The 16172-nt window shown below is 42.2% G+C and overlaps 1 protein-coding gene and 2 long non-coding RNA genes across 5 annotated transcripts in view; 2 read left to right on the top strand and 1 right to left on the bottom strand.

Annotated features, from left to right (window-relative positions):
• The window catches only part of LOC120409571, an 18218-nt gene extending 16767 nt beyond the window's left edge, over positions 1-1451 (top strand). For both annotated transcript variants that reach the window (XR_005601345.1, XR_005601344.1), the window contains exon 3: positions 1154-1451. This is a non-coding gene — a long non-coding RNA (uncharacterized LOC120409571). The remainder of the gene's footprint in view (positions 1-1153) is intronic.
• LOC120409572 overlaps positions 1-16172 on the bottom strand; it is a 24989-nt gene extending 8817 nt beyond the window's left edge. For both annotated transcript variants that reach the window (XR_005601346.1, XR_005601347.1), the window contains exons 1-2: positions 15791-16172; positions 149-300 (exon numbers count right to left, since the gene is read on the bottom strand). This is a non-coding gene — a long non-coding RNA (uncharacterized LOC120409572). The remainder of the gene's footprint in view (positions 1-148; positions 301-15790) is intronic.
• TBC1D12 (TBC1 domain family member 12) overlaps positions 14254-16172 on the top strand; it is a 105307-nt gene continuing 103388 nt past the window's right edge. Inside the window, exon 1 of the mRNA XM_039547909.1 lies at positions 14254-14336. Coding sequence (XP_039403843.1) covers positions 14278-14336 — 59 coding nt within the window. The 5' untranslated portion in view covers positions 14254-14277. The remainder of the gene's footprint in view (positions 14337-16172) is intronic.

Below are 16172 nucleotides of genomic sequence, written 5' to 3'. Positions count from 1 at the left end.
ACCCTCTCAGAGGAAAGGCCAGAAGTGGGCCTCTATGGCTTCATCCTGCAAAGTCCCCAGCACCCTCAACTCCCATTGATGTCAGCGGGCACTGAGAGTGCCTGGCACCTAGCAAGATCAGGCCCCAAAGCTCCCTTGTAATACCCACATTTTTAGTTTGAAGTCTTTAAAAGTTTTGTGTCTTGTTGTGCCAGAGGAAATGATCTTCTGAATGCAAACAAAAGAGTTGTTTAGCCCTGCTATAGCACTGGGAAGCCACTTTCATGAAGCGCTATTCTCCTTCTGGCCTCCTTTCAGCAACTGTTGGCAAAGACAGATGACAGTTAGAAATAGTTTTATAACACCAGGGATTATTTGTAGATGAACATATGCTTCCTTGCTAAGGAATGGAAAGTACATCAAATAGCAGCTAAAGAAAATGCTCAGCACAGCTCACATGGGTTAAATGACTTTCCTGGGCTGCTCTCGGACTCCCCTCCTTAAAAGTCTTTACAAATCAGTCGTCACTGCTCATGAATCTGTTTAAATTTAGCAGTATGCTAATATTGAGATTAACAGCCCAACCTGATAATGAATGCTGTCTTTGGACAGAGGTCCCAGGAAATAGGAATCTCCCTGATTTATTTGCTTTGATGGACATGTTCCTTTATTCTAACATGTTTCCTGAACATCTTGTCATTGGCTGAGCAGACTCCTCCATCTTGTGTTCTCCCATGCCATGCCTGCTATGCTGTGCTCAGGAAACTGTGCTTTTAAGAGATTTTAATAGTGCTTCCTTTTCCTTTTTTCTTCCACCATAATTCCACTATTGCTTTCTGGGTGACTTGCATGTTCAAAAACTCATATTGCCATGTCCCTTGTATTTCCTGCTCCACAGTAAACTCAGTAACTTTTCTAAGTTTATATTTTTTTCCTGAAAATTCCTTTTTAAAAATCTCATCTATTAGAAAGTCTTATGTATTCTTCTTCCTAATGTCACCATACTTTGTTTTTTCATATAAAGATTAACATGCTTACTCTGGGCCTTTGTACCCTTTGGTAAAAGCATGCACATATGAGAATTATTACTCCTTTTGTAATGAAATGTTCATCAAATGTTTTAAGAATGATGTCATAGTTACTCATCATGGTGAAATCATCTACTTATACACAGAACAGGCACATCATGAACAACAGTGCTACAAGCTTCCTGTATATCATCCCAGTGATGTACCTCGAACCTTACCAGGAGAGAGATGAGAAGGTACAATCATCCAGACTATTTAGTCCTAGCTTATCTGCTGAGACTGCTAACAAGATGATGGCTCTAAGGTTGGTTTTTTTTATCATGTAGACAGACACCTGTCTCCTGGGATGTACACTACTGAGAGTAAAGGACAATTTTTTTCCCCTAAACTACAATTGTGAAAGATGCATGTATAGCAGAATAAAACCTGTATGTTTTCCCCAAAGGAAGGTGACTGTGCTGGCAATAGAATGTTGTATTTCATTTATTGTTTGTATTGTGGCTGCAACGCAGGAGTCTAAACAGGGATTAGTGGCCTATTATATTAGCCAGTGTACAAGCAAAGACAGTCCTGCCCCAGAAGCTCACAGTCTAGGATGACTATTTCGTGCAAGAGCATCCATAATTTGCAAATACACCAGAGTTCTGGAGGGAGTTTGATTGACTTTCTTTTTTTGTACAAAATCAGAGAAAACATAACATTATCTTTCAATATGTACAGCTGCAACATGCATAAGCACCATATAGAAAAGATAGTGTGTGTTTCCTTGATGTTTTTTTCACTACAATCTAATTGGGAAACAGGAATCAAAAAGTGGAGTTTCAAACTTCGGTTTGTCTTGTATCATTCAATGAATAAAATAAGAGCTTCCCTGTCCATTCAGTTTGCAAAAAGATAGTTTCCAATATGACCCAAATGTGGACCTAGTTAGGTAGTGTTTAGCTAAACTTCACTTTTGCAAGCAATTACTTTAACAGTGATTCTTTATTTTCTGTAAGCGTAGGGAACCATAGAGCACCTGTCCAAAAATTAGTGACCTGTAAATACTCTGCTTGTAAGTTGTTCCACTTTCTTTCTCCTTCATCTGTCTCTCTTTTTAGATTGTCATCAATTTGGGGCTGCATCTCCTCTGTGCTAAAACAACGCCTCTCACTTGTTGGGCGCCACTACAATGTAAAATATAGTAATAGGGAACTAGTCATGCCTCTGCCATCCTTGTTTGCTTTCCTTCCAAGGCCTCATAATGCATTTCTTGCACACCCTAAATTCCAAGTGACTACAGTAGGAGTCCCAGTGCACAAGGAATGCAGGATCGGGGGCCTGGTTGGGAAGAAACAAATAGCCACTCCCTCAAATACCCTTCAAATGAGACAAACTACACTACAGTGAAAATACATTTTGAAAAAAAGAGAAGATTCAGATTGTTTAATTTTATAAATATCCTCCATGCAAGTAAAGTCTCTTCAACCCCACAGCTATGCAGTATAACCTTGCCTTCAATGTGTCCCAGTATTCTCTACCCAGTGTATTCAGAGGAACAGATTCCAACAACTTTCAGCATGTTCCTACTGTATTTGGAACACTTCACACTGGCAGTGCTGGGGAGGCGAGAAGCACTAACAAAGAATCCATGCACAAAATATTATTGTCCCATCTGGTTTCTGTTTTATTGTTTTCCAAACTGTCATCTGTTATACCTCAAGTATTCTTATTTTTTCCAGATATGTGGGCCAAGAGATTATTTACAAGGAGAGCCCAGAGATTCCCCCAACTGAACTATGTATAAAAGAAATTAGTTAAAACAGACCAGTGCTTTCCTGTCTAAGTAGAAGTTTCTTCACTTCACTTCTTAAACACAGTGCAAAACAGAAAATGCTCAATTTGTTTCTTCGATTTAAAAACAAAACAAAACCTGAACCATTTTTGTTGTTTACATTATACTTGTGTAAATATTTTGCAGTTTAAAAGTGCTATGGAAATGCTAAGTAATCCATCCTCATTACCCCTGTGAAAATGGTCCCGATCTTTCAGATAGGAAGACTGAGATGCAGATAGATTAAAGACTAGATCATAGCGCTAAACCAGCATTGTCAAATGCCCAGACCAGATCTGGCCCACTTGATGTATTTATGTGGCCTTCCTGACACATTCAGCTTCTGCAGAATTTTAACTTAAAAAAAAAAAACCACCTCATGGTTACAAAGAAATCCTTCTAGTGTAGACTGAACAAAAATCAGCAGATTATTGTCTTCCAGAATCTGCTGACCATCTGGAACAATGGCTGAAAAGGTGTGAACTCCTCTGCCCCATCTTCTAACTGGGTTCACTAGGATTAGATTTAAAAATTCTGGAGGATGAGGATCTTTGTTTCGTTTGAATATTGCCATTTAACATACTGGTTTACTTCTTGTCTTACTGCTTCCCTGTTTTTCAAAGGTACAAATGGCATCTGAGACACTATCATTTGTTTTCTTAAGTAACACCAATTCCAAATGTAAGGATTATATTTTTTTACTTTTGACTTTAGTGTTTTTTTTGGCTAGCCGCCTCATTTCATTGAAATCTCCTTTTCTCAAGACAAAAAGATTAATTGATTGGTGTTAAGGTTCTATAAATAGTGTTATCAATATATTTAAAAGGACAATTTGGCTTTTTTAACAAATCAGTTCTCCATGAATTTACCTACTTCTTTTTTGAACCCTGTTATAGTCTTGGCCTTCACAACATCCTCTGGCAAAGAGTTCCACAGACTGAATGTGTGTTGTGTGGAAAAATACTTCCTTTTGTTTGTTTTAAACCTGCTGCCTGTGTTATCTGGCTCTGTACCAACCGGAAAGCTCTAAAAAACAGCATTTCTAATCTTCACAGAAAGTCTAGTTTATAGTCTGGTTGGTGCGGGGCCGGCAGGCTCCCTACTTGGCTCTGCATGGCTCCCTGGAAGGGGCGACATGTCCCTGCTGCTCCTAAGCGGAAGAAAGGCCATAAGGAGTGCAGGAGGGAGTGCGGAGCCAGTGCTCAGGGCAGGGCTGGGGCAGCGTGCAGAGCCATCTGCTGCACCTCTGCCTAGGAGCAGCAGGGACAGGTCACCACTTGCAAGGAGCCGCCCAAGGTGGGCACCGCCCAGATCCAGCACCCCAAAGTCCCTCCCATGCTCCAACCCTCTGCCCAGAGCCCCCACCACACCCAAACTCCCTTCCAGAGCCTATGCCCCACACCCTTCCCTCCTCCCGTGCCCCAACCCCAGCCCCACACTCCTTCCCGCACCCAAACTCTCTCCTTAGCTAACTGGCATTTTTCATTTACTGGCACCCCCCGTTCCCCCAACATGCCGGATTAAAAAAAGCTTTTACTATAATTTCATTTGGTGACCCCTAGTTCTTGTGTTATGAGATGGGGTGACCACATCTGCATGCAGTATTCAAGATGTGGGCGTAACATGGAATTTATATAGAGGCAACATATTTTCTGTCTTATCTATCCCTTTCTTAATGATTCCCAACATTCTGTTCGCTTTTTTGACTGCCACTGCACACTGAGTGGATGTTTGCAGAGAACTATCCACAATGATTCCAAGATCCTGCGGCCTGCCTCGCTTCCCACAGCCCCCATTGGCCTGGAATGCCGAACCACGGCCAGTGGGAGCTGCGATCGGCCAAACCTGTGGACCAGTTGTAAACAAACTGTCCCGGCCGGCCAGTGGATTTCTCTGATGGGCCGTGTGTCAAAAGTTGCCAATCCCTGATTTAGCTCATTGCAGGATCAGGGTGTCCAGGCCTGCATACAGCCCCATTAACTTCAGTGGAGTTCCATGTGGATGCAGGGTTCTGCCCAAATAAAGCTCACTGTGGGATCTGGATCTTAATTAGGCCAACTGAAAGCAGGGATAATAGTGTTTGTCTGCTTTTGCAAAGCACTGTGAGATCTGCAGATTAAAAAGCAGTGGATGAAGTACATGCAAACTAGTATTAACTACATTTTTCAGAGGAGATAGATGAGACATAACTCCCATTGACTTAAACATGCATAGGTAAGAGAAGAATTTTGCCCTAGAACAGACAGGGGATTCTGGTAACATTCTCATTGTCTAGTCTTTCAGTCATGTAACAGATACGTTCTACATGAACTTAAAAAATTGAGATGAAATCATTTCAAGAAAATCTGCATTGTATGTGAAAAGTTGTTAAAACAGTAAACTGGGAATCAAGAGACTGAATCTGGCTTATTAGGCATACTCCTTAGCTACCAAAGCAGTACTGCATGCACATAAAAATACAGGAAGGAAAAAACGAGGATTTCCCAAGAGGGAAAGGAGAGAGAGATCATACAGGCCCAGTCCCTCAATCTGATCTCCATGGCCACATGGATCTATCGGTGCGGCTCCAATTTCAAGTTTGGAGGCAGAGCAAAGAATTTCTCTCTTGTAGTATAGCCAGGGTACTGGAGTTATTAGCTACAGTGGTAACTTTACTATTAACCGTGATAGTGAAGGTGCAGCATGAGTCTATAGCTAAATAATGAGGCTGAAAATCAGGAACTTGGGGTTCTAATCACAGTTTTGCTTCTGATCTTCGTGTAACCTTGGTAAATTAATTAATCTCTCTGCCTACATTTCACTATTTGTAAAATGGGGATAGTGAAGCTTTATTTTCTTTCTGAATTGGTGTGAAACTTATGGACTAAATAACTGATTATTAGGTGATATTCACTGAGCCATCTAAATCACTTCAACTTTCTACAAAACATGCACATTCTTTCTGTGTTAGATCATTTAAACTAGTGTCTGAGGAATATCTATTAGAAGCATGCAAGGCTTGTTATTCTGAGTATGATAAAATACATTTGCAAAACATAAAATATTAGAAGGATTGTGGCTTGTACTAAAGAAATTATCAGTCCTATTATTTGAACCTTTGATTTGCAGAGCTTGAAAGTAATGCACAAGCTACATTAAATACAGTGCAATCATATACAGAGCTTTAGTATTATGCAGTCTGTTAATTCACTCAACATAAACTGCATTTTAAAAGAGTTAAGGGCTGACAAAAAATAAAGCAAATTCATTCACGAGCAACATTAGAAACAACAGCAGTCAATCAAGTCATTAGGACGGCACTCTGTGAGGCTTACAATTTGGAGAGGAATAAAGCCTCTGAAATTCTTTTGCTTGTATTGATTTGTTTTCAGACTCAAGATCGTTTGAATACAGTTTGCACTGAGTAATTTTATTTTTTTAATTACACAATAGATCCAGTTATGCCTGCTCTGACACAGGGGGAGAAAATAATACACAGGAGGCATCCATAATTGGGCTGCTTGCACTACGAGAGCCCAAGAGGGGAGGTTGGCTGGAGCTGGTAGAAGTATGCCAGTCCCTGAGGGGCTATTATTGCTCAAGAATATAACCCTGCCCCTACAGTGTATCAGAAAGTAAACACTGAAACTATTCAGTGGTCAGGAGTCGTCCAGCAGCCAGTAATAAGCATGCTCCCTCAGCACTCCTTGAGGTTATACCTGCTCCTAGCTTCTGTAGGCATAATGCTTCTTCGATGTTATACCCTCTCTGACTGGATAACCTTGTATGATCCTTAGCTGGGCACATAATTTTTAGTTCAAAGCAATAAAACCTAAGTTGTCAGTGATGCTTTTTAGGAGGCATTAGGATGGACTAATAAGGAATCAGAGGCTAAATTATCTTAGTACAGGTATGTAGTATGTTTAGTCCCAGCACTTACATTTAATTCTGGGACTAAAACACTGTGGGGAATGTTCTAAGCACAAATGGGCAAGACTTCAGGTGGTGATGCTTTTTTTGGTTGTTGGTTGTTGACTGTGATGAGATCCTTGGTTGGAAAGCATAAGTACAAACCATTATGGTTGGTTTATGAAGATGTTCTTGCCAAAATAGAATGTCAGGGGAGCCAAAGCCTCTCACGTAAAGTGCCAAATACACAGGATCATTCCATATAAAATGGAATATATGAGGTTTTGTGGCTGCTCAGCTATTGCTATTCATACATATTGATTTGGGGAATAAGAAACAAACTATTCCTTATTCTAATCACATAAGTGAGGAGACTGCACTTGGAATCGAAACCTTGCAAAACTGCATAACTAATCAATGTGTATGTCAGTTATTGTTACTTTTTGGCCTGAGCAGTTAGCTAGTATTCCAGCCCTTGCTGGGTTGTTTCCATTAGGAGAAGAAATTGATCATGAGAGTCAGGTATTTCTTTGGTGCAATCCTGTTTATTTACAAAGAATGTACAGAAAGGTGTGTTCCCTGAACACAATAAGAACAAACAGGCAGATTCTTTGATCATAATTTCAAAGCCTGTCTCTGGAGCGTGTCCTGTGCCCCAAGAAGCTCTGTCTCTGCTCTCTCTTGGGGCAAACTTTCTGCTACTTCTCTCGCTTTCTCCTGGCTTTCTTGTTGCTTTCTGCTTTACACATACACAGTTACACCCAACCAATACCCAACCCCCTGAATTTTCAATCAGTCCTCTGCACACATGGTTTAGCTTCTGCTCAGGCCTTTCCATGCAGGCCAGTGCTTTGGGAAGTAGCATCTATTGTTTCATCTATTGCTACACAACAGGCATTTAATTGCTCTTTAATTTAGTCTGATAGAAGGGTGTTTACTATACCAATTGACTTTAACCAGGTCTGTGATTGACAGCAGTCATTAACACCTTCCCACGTAACATTATACAAGGACAACAAACATTGTGCATTAAAATCTATGTCTTTATTTTAAAACATCAGGACTGGCTAGTTTCCAGGTATTTTGGGTGAGTTTTCAGAGAGTGCGGTAATTTGCAAGCAGGTAGAGGAGAGGCCAGACCAGGACTGCTATGGAGAGCCAATCCCACCTTTCCAAGGCCAGGAACTTCTCTGCCTGCCTGGGAGCCTTGCCCTGCTGATGAATCTTGTGCCATGCAGCTCTGCCAAGATAGAAGCAATAGGAGATAGGTGGCTCATAGAAATGGCAGGGGCCGGAATTGGGGAAGAAAAGGAAGAGGCCCCACAGCTATACTCTGAAGCCAGCTCATGAAGAATGTAAGATAAGAGGGTGGTTTTGGAGCTTCAGGGGGTGCAAAGAAAAGGCTAGGAAAGGTGTCTTTGAGCAGCTGAGTTGAGGAAGGAAACTGGAGATACACACACTATCTGGGACATAATCATTAAGATTCTAAGGGTTAAATCAGCATGTCTCAACATTGGATGACCCCTCTCCCCCACATCTGGGAGCAGCAGACTTGGGGGTGGGGTAGAGGAGAGATTCAATTTGGCATGAGGAAAGCTTCCCTAGATCCACCCTTCCTTTTTCTATAAGTTTGCTTCTGCTGCTACAGGTAAAATGATGGGCTTTCCTTCCTCCCTCTGTTTCCAATGTGGCTTGCTCTGGTAATAGCGCATACATGCAAGCAACCCCTGCTTCTGTTCCTTGCACCCAGGGGCGACTCTAGGGATTTTGCCGCCCCAAGCATGGCAGGCAGGCTGCCTCTGGCGGTTTGCCTGCGGAGGGTCCACTGGTCTCGTGGGACCAGCGGACCCTCTGCAGGCAAACCACCGGAGGCAACCTGCCTGCTGCCCTTGTGGTGCCGGCAGAGCACCCCCTGCGGCTTGCCGCCCGAAGCACGCGCTTGGCATGCTGGGGCCTGGAACCGCCCCTGTTTGCACCCGTGACTTTGCCTCAAATGTTCGTGGCACCAATGGAGTCTCAAGCAGCCTTCTGATAGGTGGAATGGAATACAGAGAGAGGGGGGGAAATTAGATTTTTTTTAAAATAGAACACCAGCAGTTAAAAATCAGTGTTGTTTTACCTCTCATGAAATGAGAACTTCAGGTACTGTGACAAATGGATAGAACGGGCATTCTAGTAATTTCACATCAGCTTCTTTTAGAACTTGGGTATCCTTTCTGAAATGCTATTTTGTCATTTCTTTTAGAAACATGGCTGCAGCTTTAAGATATGGCCTTTGTTTGGAGCTTAGAAACAGTGAATTTAGTGGGGGAGTCACTGGAACGATGAGGAAGTGCATTAGTATTGCATCAGGAGTGGATCACACAAAAGTACACTTGATTTATTGTTGGGAATTTTTAAATTTAAGCTAAGACTTACCAACCACTGAAATAGATTTTGTATAATTCTTTTTACAAAATGTCCATTCCTGTCTGATGTTTTCTGTACCAAAGTTTCAATCTGGAATTAACTTTTATGTTTCAGTTATCACAGGTTTATAATTCAGTTTCATATTATAAAGCCAGACAGATCCTGAATAACATAGTAAGATCCAGTATAGGATAAAGTGTTCCTAGATAAACTGTAAACAAAAAAGGGTGACATTGAGATTAGCTTAGACAATCTTGTGTGACAGGATAAACTTGTTTCAGTCTGTGCAGTGGGATATGCTCTGTAGCTGAAAATTGTGCAGAGGATCAAAAAGACTGCAAAAAGACTCTTGTACAAGAGACACTCCTACGTTCATTCCACTTGCATTGAGTTTTATCTATGGGAGCTTGGTAACCAAATTTCACCATTACAAGATTTTAAAAGAGATCTCACGGAGGGTAGTTTTTTATTTTAAAAAGCCTGTTAAAGGCTTTTAAAGGAGTGCACAAGTTTGAAGACTATCTGATTACACTGTGTAGCAGTTAGAATACAGAACAGAGGTGGGCAAACTATGGCCCGTGGGACTGTTCTGCCTGGCCCCTGAGCTCCTGGGCTGGGAGGCTAGCCCTCTGCCCCTCCCACGCTGTCCTCCCTTCTCCGCAGCCTGAGCTCACTGTGCCATGGGTGCAATGCTCTGGGCAGCGGGGCTGCGAGCTCCTGGGGTAGTTCTGTGCTGACCCAGTGCTCTGTGCTGCGCGATGCGTGGCTGGCTCCAGCCGGGCGGTGCGACTGTAGCGCTGCCAGCCACCGGTGCTCCAGGCAGCGTGGTAAGGGGGCAGGGAGCAGTGAGGATTGGATAGAGGGCAGGGGAGTTTGGGGGGTGGTCAGGAGCCAGGGGTGTGGATAGCAGTTGGGGCGGTCAGAGGGCGGGGAACAGGGGGTGAATGGGGTTGGGGGTTTCGGGGGTGGTCAGGGAGAAGGGGTGGTTGGATGGGGCAGGGGTCTGGGAGTGAGGGGGCAGTCAGGAAGGAGAGGAAGGGTTGGATCCGGTGGTGTGGGGCAGTCAGGGGTAGGGGTTCCAGGGGCAGTCAGGGAGCAGGGTGGGTGGATGGAGCAGGGGTCCCGGGGGTGAGGGGGGCATCAGCAAGGAGAGGAGAGATTGGATGGGGCAATCAGGGGTGGGGGTTCAGAGGGCAGTCAGGGGACAGGAAGAAGGGGGGTGGATGGGGTAGTCAGGAAGGAGAGAGGTTGGTTGGCTGGGGCAGTGGGGGGAAGTTAGGGGCACGGAGTCCGGGGCTGGTCAGGGGACAGAAAGCAGGAGGAGTAGATGGGGCAGGGATCCTGTGGGGTGGGGGGGAGCGCATCAGGGGGAAAGAAGCAGGGGGGGGTCAGATAGGGGGTGGGGGCTGAGCCATGCCTGGCTGTTTGAGGAGGCACAGCCTCCCCTAACTGGCCCTCCATACAATTTCTGAAACCTGACGCGGCCCTCAGGCCAAAAAGTTTGCCCGCCCCATATGGAACTAAAGTCAGGAAACCTGGATTCCATTTTTAGCTGTCAGTGTTGAACTTTGTGACCTTAGGCAACTCGTTTAAACTTCAGTGCCTCAGTTTCACACCTATAAAATAGGGATCATATTACTTATTACTTTTCTAAAGTATTTTAACATCCTCTATGAAACGTGTTATATACGTGCAAATTACTGTTTTTTACATGGTTTGTTACAGATAAAAAAGAGAAACAGGGTTTTTTTTGAAAGCAGGAATTTATTATATGATTGTTATATTATGAAACAGCTGAGTATTTATATAAAATCTTAACCTTTTGAATATTGTTAAGTGACTTGAAATACTACTACTTGTTTCTTGTGAAGTGAAAGCTTAAACTTTGAATATGATTGTCAGTTGTTATATCTCCCCTAAATATTTTTCATCTTGAACAATCAAGATAATTTTCTTGCTTTTTGTTTGAAAATTGTTATACTTTTGAATAAACCTATTTAACCATGGTTAATGTAGATAACCAAGTTACAAAGACATTTGGCATCATATACAAAATATCATATTTGTTTCTGTCCTTGGGAAAGGATTGCTTTTTTAATAAACCAAAAGCTCAACAAATTTATTGAGGACCACATTTGAATGGTTTAAATATATGAAAGCAGCTCTCCAGCAATCCTTATTGTATGTGAGACTAAATAAGTCATGTAAAGATATTCAAAGTTTCAGAGGTATTCAGAAATGAAACACTTACATTTGTTAGACAAAGCTGTATTTAGTGGAGTGTTCTGAAAAGCTTATATTACAGTAGTAATATATTTGCCTGAGTCTAATGAGGTAGCAGTGACATAACCCAGATCATAGCTCTCAAAGAAGCAGTAAGTATAGATAAAGAATCCAATCTTGCAAGCACTTATGATCAGATGTAGTGCTTACTACTGCAAGTAGTCCTGCCAATTCATGGTAGTGCGTGTTACACTTAGTCTGAAGTGCTTGCAAGTACTAAGAGTATGAAAGCCAGCACTTGTGCCATTTTCCTTGGGACTTTGATTGTCATCAGCAGTTTAAACACCCATTTATACCTGTAATTATGATTGCAGTCAAATTAAGTAAGACTTCAACAGATGATTTGCCAATACTTTTTCAAAGCTATGAGAATAGGATGCCCTCACAAGGACTACTCATTAATGTAGAACATAGTACCTCCAGAAGTTCCAGAAAGGAAACATCCTTCAAGGATCCAAACTATGATTAGTTGGATTTCATCCCACTAATGCAAGGAATGAATGAATTTTGAAATTGTTCTGAAATCCCTTCAGGAATTTAAGACCTCTAAACATTATACAGTCAAGAGGTGTATTATAAATGTGGTTCAGGTCATGTTGTGTGTCTAAAATCTTGTCCTTGAAAATGATGGGAGGGGAAGAAATCATATGTGCTCTGACACTGCCTCTAGCAGCTGATGAGTCTGGATGAAAAAAGATTGCTAGCAGTCCTGAAGAAGGCTGTGGCATGGTTTCATATAGATTGACAGATTTCAAGGTGAGAAGGGACTATTATAATATAATCTGGTCACCTGCATAATGCAAGGCATAGAGCCTCACTTGGTAACTTCCACATCAAGCTCAGACTGTCTTCCTAAAATATGTGCTATAACTCAAACAGACGATCAATCTTGATTTAAAGAATTCAAGAGATGGAGAATCTACCATGTTCCGTGGTAAACTATTCCAGTGGTAAACTATTCCACCCTCACTATTCCGCTTTATTTCTAGTCAATTCGTCTATCTTCTGCTTCTAACTATTTTAATCTCGTTATGCCTTTCACTGCTAGATTAAAGAGTCATCTATTTCCTGAAGAAGCTGTCAGCCATGCCAAATAAACACACTTGGTGGAGGTGATAATATCCTGGTAAAAGGAAAAATTAAGTTATAAGGCAAAATTGTCTTGTCCAAGGTGCTACTCATCTCCTGCATCTGTCTTGTTGACTCAGAGAGCAGAATCACATGAGAGTGCTTTCAGAGAAACTATGCCAGGATAAGAATAGTATGGCATGGCATGAGGTCTAAAAGTTACTTAATAAACTTTCTTCACTTCAGTGACTCTTTGCTGAAGGGTGTTCACACACCTCACCATTGCCTCATATTTCACAGAGGAGACATTTGGAGAAAAAATGTAATTTCTTATCTTGGGCTTTGGAAGCAAGCTCTCATTGCTAAAATGCAGAACCTAATGATCTGATATTCCCACATAGCTGACTCCTGCTTTGGGAACTCAGTGAAAGATCAGGTCTAGTATAGGGTTGTTTGTTTATTTAAAAAATATTAGATATTGAATGTCTCCAGCAAATACATTTGGTGGAACAGTTTGAGTCAAATGGATGAAAATTGCAAAGATCTCCCCTGCTCAAAATGCATTGGTACAAATGTTGTTTAACCCTAAATTCAACCTAAAGGTGTTGATGTAATTGTGTTTACAAACTCATGTTGCCACACAATGTTAAGGTGTAGTACCAGTTTAGCTAATTCTGCTGGGATGGTCACATAGGTGCCAGGAGCTTGCTCTTGCTGTATAACATCTCTTTAAGAGCACTGCTTCTCCATAAAGCCAGCCCCTTCTAGACACCAGAAATCTGAAAACTTCTGGGATGGCACTATAATAAGATGACCTCACAGTACAAATGTCATTCAGTTGTGAGACGGTATATGACTTTGGTTGGGGAAATTAATTCAAGCTGGGAATTCTTTGACTGTAACATCGTTAGTTCTTCATTGCTAAGAAAAGTATTAAGAAAACAAATTGGTTTCACTTTGAATTTCTTGCATGCTTAGGTTAATAAAGTACAAAAGTCATCATAAGAGGTTATTGATAAAGCTAAGTCTGAGACTGTTAAAAATAACATTATTTATGGCACAGCTTGTGGGACGCAAACCTAACAGTCCAATTAACTCATAAACCATGATAGACCCTCCTCCCACCCATGCCCCTTCACTGAAAGGGACTGCAAGGGTTGTAGCATAGGGCCATTCTGCCCTGTGCCACCATAGATATCCCTCTTACACTTGGGGTGTTCCTCCATGGGGAGATCTGTTAGCTTTCCAGTTCCTGTATGCTGGCTCTGCTGGTTTACAGGCCAGGCTGTGGGAATCCCTAGAATTGGGGCCAGAGAGTGACTGGTCTAGCCGGAAAACCCAAAAGCTCCAAATTCCTGGTCTTACCCAGATGCTACGATCTATATTCAAGAGAGGTGGTAAAAAATACATGTCTGAAATCATACATGAAGCACTGTATCTGTAAACTGAGGATAGAGAAAGAGAAAAATAAAACCAAGATAATAAACAGTTATTAAAACTAGCCCCAACAGATTTTCTGACCCTGAAGCTCTAGCAATGATTTGCAGCTCAAGAAAGTAAACAATCAGAGAACACAACATTCTATTTAAAAAGAGAGAGAGAAAGAGATCCCTGTAAGTATTCCCAGATAAAACTATTTCTCTTCAAAACTCCCATTAATAGAAGAAAGGATTAAAATTAAGGGGAAAACGCTTTTATGCAGTTGAGGCTTCCTCCCTTGTACTGAGCATGCTCCAGCTGACTGCCTATAAAGCCAGGTTGTTCTGCCACACCACAGATTAAAGGAAACTTTGAGGAGGGAGTCATTAAATGGAGGACTCCTCTAGCCAGGAGTTTCCAAGAGAATTAGATATTTCCCCTTTTGAAAGGTAAGTTTAGCAACATTATTTCACTCTTTTAACAGTTTCTTCTATTACAGGACTCTGTTATACTTAAGGGAGGATAATAACTTACAAAATTCGCTAATGAAAAATAGTGTGGCTTAAAGTCCCAAGAAAGGAAGCAGCAAGAAAGTTATTGCTGGACAAGACTTGCTAAGCAGTCCTGTTTCAGCATTAAAGGGGGAAAGAAAAATAACTTTCTCTTAAAAGCAAATGATATTGCCTGTAAGTACTAACTACCAAATATGATCCATCTTTTAGACCGTGCTGCTCCCCACACATACAGCTTTCCTTATTTCTTTATTTTGCTGCTTTATTTAATTAGTGCCCATAGACATTGTCATGGGAGTATTGCTTCCACTCAAAGTCTTTGCTTGATCCTGCAGACCTTACTCATGTGGTTAGTCCTTTTGCTCTGATGTCTTCTCTTGAACTTCTGCCCTCTTCTTTCCTGTGAAACTGCCCACTCAGAAGATCACAAAAGTAATCTTCCTTTCCATATCTATGATCTGTTCTCTGCGCTCATTCTCCTTCATCTCTCTAGTGCAATGGTTCCCAAACTGGGGTTTGTGAAATGTTACAAGGTGTTATCAGGGGGGAAATTCCCTAATGGTGGACAGAGCTGTCCCTGGGCAGCATGGGGCCAGCAGCTTCCAAGAGCTAAGGAGATCAAAGCAAGCATATCTATCGCACTGAGGAGAGTTAAACTTCAAGACTCCTTCTAATAAATCAAAAGGGAGGTGGCTATTTTTTGTGTTTTTTAAAATTAGATAGGCAGCTAGTATTGTTTTTAAAATTATGAACAAGTTTAAGCTTTGTTGTAACATGATTTTTGCCTGGACTGCTCAAGACCTGAATGCTTGTGTAGGAGGAACTCTTTGAGTTCGGTTCTTAACTACCTTTATGCTATTTCACATCTGATACTCCTTGATGAAACATAGGAGCCTTGTCTTATAACAGGCTTATTCAAAGAGATACAAGCTACGAAAGTGAAATCTAGGAAGAGTGTTGCCATTTTCACGTAACCCTTCTGCCTGTCAGAGTTGGCAGCAACAAGGGCCGGGTTCAGTGTCCGGGGGTTCCGTTTTAATAATGCAAAACCAGTGACCTGGGGCAATTACATACCACCCCCTGGGCACCTCTATGAGGCAATACTTCCCCTCTCACAAGCATGGAGTCTGAGTGTAGCAAAAGCCTTTTAATAAAGGAGGGAAACAATGCAGCATTATCTTGGGGAAACACCACAAACAGGATTCATAACACAAACCATGAGCAAAAGACCCACCCCCAAGTTAGTTTGGCAATGTCCTTTTCCCCTCAGGGTTCAGCAACCCAACAGTCACCCCACCCACAGTTTCTGACCAGAGTTCAGAAGTTCATCTGCAGAGTTTACCTCCCAGCCTGGGTGGAAGGGGGAAGGGGAGGTATGAGGGGCATCTTACATGCTCCGTTGCTCAGGTTGATGGCCAAGTGCCATGCCTCTCCATGGGGTTCTGCTACAGTCTTCACTTCTCAGCCAGCTGTCCTGCTGGCTGCTCCACTCTGCTCTCCGCCAGCCACCTGGCTCCGTCCGCTCCACCAACTTGTCTTCAGGCTCCCCTCCTACTTAACACAGCACTTAGTGACTTCAGCTAGTAGGAGGGGGGAGCCTCAGTGCAGGTGCACCACTAGCCCAAAGTAGGTCTAATGCTTAGGTATCAGTGATTTCAGTTCTATGGTATGTCACAAGACTTCTAATGGAATAGAATTGGCTCTCTTATTGCACACTGGAAAGAAGATGGGGTGAAAGTGGTGGCTCTCAGTCTACACTACCAGGTACACATA

The sequence above is a fragment of the Mauremys reevesii genome, linkage group 7, assembly GCF_016161935.1.
Source record: "Mauremys reevesii isolate NIE-2019 linkage group 7, ASM1616193v1, whole genome shotgun sequence".
NCBI classification, from domain to species: Eukaryota; Metazoa; Chordata; order Testudines; family Geoemydidae; genus Mauremys; species Mauremys reevesii.
This window is presented reverse-complemented; position numbering and strand designations above follow the sequence as displayed.